At 51.6% G+C, this 10,450-nt stretch overlaps 1 protein-coding gene across 4 annotated transcripts in view; it reads left to right on the top strand.

Annotated features, from left to right (window-relative positions):
- MCM3AP (minichromosome maintenance complex component 3 associated protein) overlaps positions 1-10,450 on the top strand; it is a 59,761-nt gene that overhangs the window by 13,082 nt on the left and 36,229 nt on the right. For all 4 annotated transcript variants that reach the window (XM_026447457.2, XM_026447455.2, XM_026447456.2 and 1 more), the window contains 6 exons: positions 707-904; positions 1,481-1,749; positions 4,077-4,239; positions 8,293-8,453; positions 9,231-9,472; positions 9,914-10,116. In XM_026447457.2, coding sequence (XP_026303242.1) covers positions 707-904; positions 1,481-1,749; positions 4,077-4,239; positions 8,293-8,453; positions 9,231-9,472; positions 9,914-10,116 — 1,236 coding nt within the window. The remainder of the gene's footprint in view (positions 1-706; positions 905-1,480; positions 1,750-4,076; positions 4,240-8,292; positions 8,454-9,230; positions 9,473-9,913; positions 10,117-10,450) is intronic.

The following is a 10,450-nucleotide window of genomic DNA, read 5'->3' on the forward strand; positions in this document are numbered from 1 at the left end:
ATGTATCTTCCCAGATTGGTTCCCTAGAAAGCTGCACCGATACAGATCCTTTTGGACTCTGTGAATTTTGCTTGTGGGCTCCTCCTCCGCTTCCTGGCTGGTGGCTTTATACACCCTTCGCCTGGTTCGGGGTCCCCAGCCCAGCAACTCGTCTCACTGTAGGGCCCCTGCCCCAGGAGAGGGCAATGCCCAGGCGCTTGTCCTGTGTACGTCTCTGCCTCTTCCCTCGGCCACGTCTTCGGCCTCCTTTTGAGGTGTGAGATGTAGCTCCTGGCCCCAGGTGGGCAGCTGGCCCCTGCTGCTATGCCCTCAGCAGTCCTCACTGCCTGTCTCTGTTTCACTTCTGGTCTGTGTAGACTTAACCGGGTGTGTGAGCAGACCTGAGACCTTTTAAGTGCTGAAGGCCCTTCCCTGTCCTGTCTCTCTGCTTTGGAGCCTGGCAGATGTGCCTTCACTTACATTCCTCCTGTTTGTCGTGACGCGCTCGTATCTTAACTCCTTGTCATATTTGCCAAAGTCACGTTTCTCAATTTGTCTTTGAATTTTGATTGTCGCCTTTTAACAGAAATTTTATGTTGAAAAAATATATTCTCCAGTATCGATCTTGTGTGGGTGTGTATGTGATTTTCCCCCTCGTTTTCAGGCGTAACTCTGCCTGGCCCGAGGTATGCCACACGGGCAGCCTGTCTCTGCATCATGTCTCTAGGTGGACCATGCAGCAGCCGTGAAAGAGTACAGTCGGTCCTCGGCGGATCAGGAGGAGCCCCTGCCCCACGAGCTGCGGCCCTTGCCAGTGCTCAGCAGGACCATGGACTACCTGGTGACCCAGATCATGGACCAGAAGGAGGGCAGCCTGCGGGACTGGTATGACTTCGTGTGGAACCGCACGCGTGGCATACGGAAGGTATTGGCTGCCTCCAACCTGGACGCTAAAAAATGCATGCAAATTCCAAAGTCAAACTGATAGTTATTTTTATTTTACTCTGTTATATAGTTTATCTGTAACAAAAATGTACTTTTGTGGGCCGGGTGCGGTGGCTCAGGCCTGTAATCCCAGGACTCTGGGAGGCTTAGGTGGGTGGATCACCTGAGGTCAGGAGTTTGAGACCAGCCTGGCCAACATGGTGAAAGCCCGTCTCTACTGAAAATGTAAAAACTAGCTTGGCGTGGTGGTGCACGCCTGTAGTCCCAGCTACTCGAGAGGCTGAGCCAGGAGAATTGCTTGAACCCAGGAGGCGGAGGTTGTGGTTAGCCAAGATGGCACCACTGCACCTCCAGCCTGGCTTCTGTCTCAAAAAAAAAAAAAAAAAAAAAAACCCAAGGACTTTTATTTAAGTCACTACAAAGTCCTATTAAAATATGCATCATGGGCTTTGTTTCAAATTGAAATGTGAGAAATTGAGGTCGCAGCATGATCTTTCTCACAGTTGCCTCTTTGCATGGGAATGTGTGTGTGATCCTCCCCCTCACCTGTGGCCAGGATATCACACAGCAGCACCTCTGCGACCCCCTGACGGTGTCCCTGATTGAGAAGTGCACCCGGTTTCACATCCACTGTGCCCACTTCATGTGTGAGGAGCCCATGTCCTCCTTTGATGCCAAGATCAATAATGAGAACATGACCAAGTGCCTGCAGAGCCTGAAGGAGATGTACCAGGACCTGAGGAACAAGGGCGTCTTCTGTGCCAGCGAAGCGGAGTTCCAGGGCTACAATGTTCTGCTCAGTCTCAACAAGGGAGACATCCTAAGGTGAATCTTCACATCCAAAAGTTGCCCTAAGGTGGCCGAAAAGGCAGGCTTTAAACAGGAGAAGAGCTTTCAGGATTGGCAGTAGCCAGCAGTGCTGCGTTCTCTCTGTTAGCAGATGTTGGGATGATAGTAGAGGACCTCGGTCTGGCTGTGCATTCGGCTGAGCTGAGCTGGGGGAAGCATGATGGGGGTGTGCCCTGGGACCAGCACATCTGATGTAGGCCCCACATGTTCATTTCTGAGGACAGTTTCTCCTCACCAGTGAGAAAATGAGGAAGGAATCCTCCTCGTGAGACAGGTGAGTGAACCAGGAGAGGGAGTTCCAGGTTGTTAGCAGTTCCCTGTTTCCAGGTAGTTTTGTCAAAGATGTAAGTAATAAGAGAGGGAAAAAATTGTGTGAAACAAAAATGCTAAGAATGGGGTAGTGAGAATGAATGCATGTAAAACCCTGGTCTGAGCCATAATTAGACACTTACTAGGAGTCTGGCAAGCTCTCTGGCCCTCTGCTTGTGGTGGTGGGAAGCTGAGCTTGATGGCGGACAGCGTTCCCTTTAGTTCTGAGAGTCCCCTGTCAGTGGTGGACCTCTTTTCCCTTTGTGGTGGTGTTAAGCTGAGCTTGATGGTGGACAGGGTTCCCTTTAGTTCTGAGATTCCCCTGTCAATGGTGGACCTCTTTTTTTTTAGTTTCGTATTTTCCTCAAGAACTGTGTGGCAGAATATCTAGATGTGTGATTGATTTTAAATTTTTATTTTATTTTATTTTTGAGACCGAGTCCTGCTCTGTTGCCCAGGCTGGAGTACAGTAGTGTGATCTCGGCTCGCTGCAACCTCCGCCTCCCGGGTTCAAGCGATTTTCTTGCCTCAGTCTCACGAGTAGCTGGGATTACAGGCACATACCACCACTCCCACCTAATTTTTTTTTTTTTTTTGATATGGAGTCTTGCTCTGTTGTCCAGGCTTGAGTGCAGTGGCGCGATCTCAGCTCACTGCAAGCTCTGCCTTCCAGCGCCATTCTCCTGCCTCAGCCTCCGGAGTAGCTGGGACTACAGGCGCCCGCCACCACACCTGGCTAACTTTTTGTAGTTTTAGTAGAGATGGGGTTTCACCGTGTTAGCCAGGATGGTCTCGATCTCCTGACCTCGTAATCCACCCACCTCGGCCTCCCAAAGTGTTGGGATTACAGACGTGAGCCACTGCGCCCGGCCAGTTCTTTTGCATTTTTAGTAGAGACAGGGTTTCGCCATGTTGGCCAGGCTGGTCTGGAACTCCTGACCTCAGGTGATCCACCTGCCTAAGCCTCCCAAAGTGCTGGGATTACAGGTATGAGCCTCCGTGCTGGCTGATTTTAAATTTTAAAATTAAGCCTTGTATAGCCTGGGCAACATGGTGAGACCCTTCTACAAAACAAAAACAAAAACAACAAAAACGCCAGGTGTGGTGATGTGCGCATGTAGTTCCAGCTACTGGGGACGCTGAGGTGGGAGGATCCGTTGAGCCCAGGAGGTCAAGGCTACAGTAAGCTGTGATCATGCCACTGCACTCCAGTCTGGGTGACAAAGCAAGACCCTATCTCTTAAAAAAAAAGAAAGATCAGGTGTGGTGGCCCGTGGCATGTTGGGAGGCCTAGATGAGAGGATTGCTTGAGGCCAGGAGGTGGAGGCTGCAATGAACTGTGATTGCGCCACTGCACTCCAGCCTGGGCGATAGAGCAAGACTCTATCTCAAAAAAAAAAAAAAAAAACTGGTTATGAAAGATTGCTATATTGTCTTTTTCTACACGACAAGCATTTCTTCATCATGAATAATTCAGTCAAAATCAGTTCATTTCTAAACAAAACGTGTTAAGTTTTCTGTTTTTTAGACTTGACCACCCAGCGCAGCTGACCGTCGATTGGCATTACTTTAACTTGTTGATAACTGATGCCTAAATTGCTTTTTGAATTTGTTTATTCATTATTGTTTTGAAAGAAACCTTTGTCAAACCAGCCCAAGCGTGGTAGCTTTGAAGTTAGTAAACTGAATTTAACGGCACATTTTACCAGTAAGACCCTCCTTCTCAGTATGGTAGAAATCCAGTATCGTTATTACTTGAAACGGTCTTGCTCTGTCACCCAGGCTGGAGTACAGTGATGCGATCACAGCTCACTGCAGCCTCAACCTCCTGGGCTCAAACGATCCTCCCACCTTGGCCTCCCCACGTTTTAGGATTACAGGCGTGAGCCACTGCATCTGGCCAGTGAAATTTTTATTTATCAGATCTATCTTCATGAAAATTTTGTCTTATTAAAATTAACATTCCAACCCCTTGTCTCTCCTTTAATTAACAGAGAAGTACAACAGTTCCATCCTGCTGTTAGAAACTCCTCCGAGGTGAAATTTGCTGTTCAGGCTTTTGCTGCATTGAACAGTAATAATTTTGTGAGATTTTTCAAACTGGTCCAGTCAGCTTCTTACCTGAATGCTTGTCTTTTACACTGTTACTTCAATCAGGTGAGTAAATGAGCTGAGCTTGCAGAGTTGGAAGACAGCGGGTTGTTCTTGTGCTATTCGAGTGCTTTCCTATTCCAGGCTTTTCAAAGCAGGTCTCAGGCTGATGCCGTGTCCCTGGCAGCAGCCCCACGAAGGGGTTACTGGTGTTGCCCTGTTTTTTTTTTTGTTTTTTTTTTTTTGAGGCGGAGTCTCACTCTGTCTCCCGGGCTGGAGTGCAGTGGCCGGATCTCAGCTCACTGCAAGCTCCACCTCCCGGGTTCCCGCCATTCTCCTGCCTCAGCCTCCCGAGTAGCTGGGACTACAGGCGCCCGCCACCTCGCCCGGCTAGTTTTTGTATTTTTAGTAGAAACGAGGTTTCACCGTGTTAGCCAGGATGGTGTCGATCTCCTGACCTCGTGATCCGCCCGTCTCAGCCTCCCAAAGTGCTGGGATTACAGGCTTGAGGCACCGCACCCGGCCTTTTGCCCTGTTTTATAGGGGTTATCACCATTGGTCACCATCCGGAAAGGCTGTGCAATGGAAAATACTGTTCTATGGTTCAAATGAGAAAAATCTCTGTAGTGAAACGTAGTATGAATTCAGCAGTGTAGGCCGGGCGCGGTGGTGCAAGCCTGTAATCCCAGCACTTTGGGAGGCCGAGACAGGCGGCTCACGAGGTCAGGAGATCGAGACCTTCCTGGCTAACCTGGTGAAACCCTGTCTCTACTAAAAAAAATTACAGAAAACTAGCTGGGCGAGGTGGCGGGCGCCTGTAGTCCCAGCTACTCGGGAGGCTGAGGCAGGAGAATGGCGTAAACCCGGGAGGCGGAGCTTGCAGTGAGCTGAGATCCAGCCACTGCACTCTAGCCTGGGTGACAGAGCAAGACTCCGTCTCAAAAAAAAAAAAAAGAATTCAGCACTGTCATCATCTGTGAAAACTAACTGAGAAGCAAAAATCTCATATCATATGCACACAGTCCCTGACTTTGAAATGGTTCATACGCACACAGTCCCTGACTTTGAAATGCTGTGTGTTTTAAATTGAAGTTTCTGGAGTGAGGCTGATGGTGCTAAGTTCCTTTAGTGGGTGCCTCAGTGTCTGTGCTTTGCGCGTGCTAGGGTTGCAGAAGCAATGGGAAGGCCAGTCCCTCCCCTGAAGTTTGCGCAGAGTTAATTCTGTGTCTCGGGGTTTCCAGTCAGTTCTTTTATTCCAGTTCCATGGGACTTGGGGATGAGGACAGAGCAGCCCCTGTGGCACCTGCTGTTCTAGGCCCTGCATGATTGTGTTCAGTGCGACGTGACCAGGGCCATGGCCTACCGTTCAGAGTGCCACCTTACCTCGCATGCACTCTGCTGCCCATTCCGACAGCGGCGTCAACGAGGCTGCCTGGATTCCTTGCCACAAGCCCGTAGTGATCACTGCATGGGGAGGATTCTGCCTGGGAGATCTCAGGACCTGCCTAGGTCAGTCTGTGGCTCCAGGTCATTTCTTTGGTCACACATCAGGGCCTCCTGTAAACAGTGGCTAAACCCACAGTCATGTCACGGTCAGAGGGTCTTTTGCAGGTTTGCTCCTTGTCAGATCTGCAGGTTTCCAAACAGAACTGATACTCTGGAGTAAAGGAAAAGGGTTTCCACAACTTGCCGCTTGTAGTTAATTTTAACTGGGTGCTTTGGTTCACACCTGTCATCCTGGCACCTTTGACTGAGGTGGGAGAATTGTCTGAGCTCAGGAGTTCAAGAACAGCCTGGGCGTTTTTTTATTTACTAAAAATAAAAAAAAAATCAGCCAGGCATGCGTGGTGGGATGCTCCTGTAGTCCCAGCTCTTTGGGAGGCTGAGGTGGGAGGATCGCTTGAGCCCAGGAAGTTGAGGCTGCAGTGAGCCAAGATCTGCACTCTCCAGCCTGGGTGACAGAGACCCTCTCTCTCAAAAAAAATAAAAATAAATAAAAATTAAAAAAAGTATAGTTAATATTGTATACGTGATGATGGAGTGTTAGTAGAATGTTGACCATTTTAAATTTTATTTATTTAGAGATGGAGTCTCGCTCTGTTGCCCAGGCTGGAGTGCAGTGGCACGATCTCTACTCACTGCAACCTCCACCTCCTGGGTTCAAGCGATTCTCCTGCCTGAGCTCCCTCCTGAGTAGCTGGAATTACAGGAGCCCACCACCATGCCCAGCTAACTTAGTAGAGACGGGATTTTGCCATGTTGGCCAGGCTGATCTCGAACTCCTAGCCTCAGGTGATCCACCTGCCTTGGCCTCCCAAAGTGCTGGGATTGCAGGCGTGAACCACCTTGCCTGGCCATTTTTAATAATTTTAAACAAAAGAGATATTCAGGTATTTTTCTTTAGAAAAACTGTTCACCAGCAGTGGCGCACAGAGGCAGCCTCCTGTCCCCGCAACCCCGTGCACTCCTGCTCAGGGGCTTTGTGCTTGCTGCTCCCACTGCTGTTCTGCACTCGCATAGCCGCACGGCGCTGTCTCCACCTCCCTGAGGCCAGGTGAGGCTTGGCTGCCGCCCTCAGCAGGGCCCCCACCAGTGCTCCCTGTTCTCCCTGCCCATCTGCCGCACTGAATCGCCATTCTGTGTGTTTGATGAGTTCGTTTTCTGTTGCATTGGTCTCTCCCCTGGCATGTCAGCTATGTGGGGACAGGGATTTTGTTTTTGTTCACTGTTGAACTCTCAGTGTTAAAAACGGTGCCAGGCACAGAGCAAACCGCTCGATCAACGTTGGTTGAATTAAAGAACGTCGGAAGAGGACTAACAGCTTAGGCACCAAAGTCCCAGCACTCAAGCATAATTTTCGTTAGCATTTTCATGTTTTTCCTTTGTCTATTTTTACTTTTATTTTTATTTATTTAATTTTTTGAGATGGAGTCTCATTCTGTCACCCAGGCTAGAGTGCAGTGGTGTGATCTCGGCTCACTGCAACCTCCACCTACCGGGTTGAAGCGATTCTCCTGCCTCAGCCTCCCTAGTAGCTAGTATCACAGGTGCCTACCATCATATCAAGCTAATTTTTGTATTTTTAGGAGAGATGGGGTTTCACCATGTTGGCCAGGCTGGTCTCAAACTCCTGGCTTCAAGTGACTTGCCTACGTTGGCTTCCCAAAGTGCTGGGATTATAGGCATGAGCCACCGCACCCAGCCCCATTGTCTTTTTTTTTTAAGAGACTGGTTCTCACTCTGTCACCTAGGCTGGAGTGCAGTGGTGTGATCAAGGCTCACTGCAGCCTCAGCCTCTTGGGCTCAAGCAGGTCTCCCACTTCAGCCTCTGATGTCGCTGGAACCACGGGAGCATGCCACCAAGCCCCACTAATTAAACCATTTTTTTTTTTTTTTTTTTTTGTAGAGAATAGGATGTAGCTATGTTGCCCAGGCTGGTCTTGAAGTCCTGGGCTCAAGCGATCCTGCTGCCTTGGCCTCCCAAAGTGCTGGGATTACAAGTGTGAGCCACTGCACCTGGCCTCTGTCTTTTTTTTTTTTTTAGTAGAGATGGGGGTTTCACCATGTTAGCCAGGATGGTCTCGATCTCCTGACCTCGTGATCCACCCGTCTCGGCCTCCCAAAGTGCTGGGATTACAGGCTCGAGCCACTGCGCCCGGCTGTCTTCTTTTTTTTTAAGACTCTTGTTAGAATGCCATGAACAGTTGTCTCCAACTATTATATGTCATTCCACGGGGTTGGTTTCCTGCTGGCATTCCATGGTCTCTGGGGTCCTCTGTAGCACCTTCCTGGCATTTTATCATGTGGATGCTGCATAGCTGACTTCACCTGGCCTTGTTGGTGGACAGTTTGTTTCATGATTTCTCTTATAAATAAAACTTTCACAAGCCATCCTTCTCTATGAGAGTGTTTGCTTGGCACGCATTCCTGAGCATTGCCCCGAGCAGAACGCCTACCATCTCTAAGCTGGGGTTTCATGTTGCCAAAGCACCTTCTGGTGGGCTCAGCCCAGGAGGAGCCCATGCCCCCCATGCTGGCCATGTCTGTGGTCATGGGCTGACTGCAAGTGTCTGACTGGGCCTTCCTCTGAGACTGCAGTGATCTGGCTCCTCTTTTCAGATCCGCAAGGATGCTCTCCGGGCGCTCAACTTCGCGTACACGGTGAGCACACAGCGAGCCACCGTCTTTCCCCTGGATGGTGTGGTGCGCATGCTGCTGTTCAGAGACTGCGAAGAGGCGACCGACTTCCTCACCTGCCACGGCCTCACCGTTTCCGACGGGTAAGGGCTGAGAGTGGAACCCCAGGGCCCCGTCTCTCCTTTTTACTTGTTAATTCTGATAAAGGACTGTGAGGGACTGGCTGCTTGCCTGACTTGAAGAAGGTGCATTCCCCCTGCCATGCAGGTGAACACATGAGACTCAGAATGGCTGGGGGTGTTCCCAAGGTCACACCCTGGCTGTCTGCACATTGAGGGCTCAGACCAAGTTCTCTGTGACTCCAGAATCAGTCCTTTTCATCAGTTGCCAACGAAACTAAAGATAGAAGTTAGGGCCTTCCTTACTCTTTCCCTTGACTGCCTTTGCCAGCCAGTGACGGGCAGCGTGTGACGGTGGGGATGGAGGCACCCGCAGGCCAGGCCGGAGTTTTCTCTGGTACTTAGCAGTCAGAGTGGTGAGACTCACAGACGCTGTCTCAGAAACCGGCAGCTTACACTCCACACTCAGTGCCTGGGTCCCCACCCTGCCTCCTGTAACTCCTCACCTGCCCCCTGCCTGTCTCCTCCTTCCAGTTCTGCCTCACAAAACAAGGTGGTTTTGGGTGAGCCAGCAAGGAGGCAGGAGTGAGTCAGCGTGCGTCTGTTAACATGCTGGGCTCAGTGGTTCCAGGGACCTTCAGAGGCTCCAGGGTGCGGCAGTGGGACCCAGGCCTCCGCTTTCTGTTATTTATACATGGCTGTGGTGACACCTGGGGCTTGCAGCAATCAGCGGGGCGCTGAGGGTGAAGCTGCCTTCACCCTTGGTGACGCCCCTCTGGGGTCTTCTTGTGGTCTGGGTAGCTGTGTGGAGCTGAACCGGGCCGCATTCCTGGAACCAGAGGGATTATCCAAGACCAGGAAGTCGGTGTTTATTACCAGGAAGCTGACGGTGTCGGTTGGTGAAATTGTGAACGGAGGGCCATTGCCCCCCGTTCCTTGTCACACCCCTGTGTGCAGCTTCAACTCCCAGAACAAGTACATCGGGGAGAGTCTGGCCGCGGAGCTGCCCGTCGGCACCCAGAGACCCGGCTCGGACCCACTGGGTGAGTGAAGCTGCAGTCGTAGTGAGGGGACTAGCTGCATTTTCCCACCAGGACGCCTCCCAGGAGCCTGGGCATCTGCATTTTCCTGCCGGGACGCCTCCCAGGAGCCTGGGCATCTGCATTTTCCTGCCGGGACGCCTCCCAGGAGCCTGAGCACCTGTTTTGTCTTGGGGCCCAGGGGTGTGGCTCTTCCCCATGCTCAGATGGTTCTCCCTGGGAGTGGACTGAGGGCTTTGAAGCCCTCCTCCTGGCTCCCTGACATCTTGGGGCTTGTTTTTCATGCAAAGCGTATTTGTCCCGTGTAGTTGGTCTCCTGGAGGGCAGGCCACTCCTCAGGGTCACTGTGGGTGACCTGGGGCTGTCCCTGCACAGACCTTGGTCCCTGTGGGGCCAGGTGCCCTGTGTCTGCAGCCATGTTTTCTCCTGTATGTTTCCTTCCAGGCGGAGGGAGAGGAGAGGAGTGTGGTGTAGAGCCAGACACACCCCTGCCCGGTCTCCCACAGTCTCTACCAGCCCCTGCGCCCTCGCCAGTGCCTCTGCCTCCTGTCCTGGCACTGACTCCGTCTGCGGCGCCCAGCCTCTTCCAGCTCTCCGTGCAGCCTGAGCCGCCACCTCCAGAGCCTGTGCCCATGTACTCTGACGAGGTAGGGACTCTTTTTTTTTTCTAGGTCTGGACTCTGGGAAGCCCACTGTGCACACACGTCCTCAGTCATCACCCTATGAGGTGGGGCTGTGGCGCCTGGTCTCTCAGGAGAGTCCAGACAGGGGTCCTGCCTAGAGTCACTCAGCCTCAGGGGGCAGATCTGGGGCCCCCCCATTCAGACTCATTGTGGAGTCTGTCTTCATCTCAGGAGCTTCCTGTCACAGCACTGGCCTGAGTCCCTGTGTCTGAACTCAACATCCGCCTGTTCTGACGGGATTATTGGCCGCATTGTGCGCCCCCTGATGTGTGTGACCTGGGCTGGCATGTCCCCCGGT

The sequence above is a fragment of the Piliocolobus tephrosceles genome, chromosome 19 (assembly GCF_002776525.5).
Source record: "Piliocolobus tephrosceles isolate RC106 chromosome 19, ASM277652v3, whole genome shotgun sequence".
In the NCBI taxonomy this organism is placed as follows: Eukaryota; Metazoa; Chordata; class Mammalia; order Primates; family Cercopithecidae; genus Piliocolobus; species Piliocolobus tephrosceles.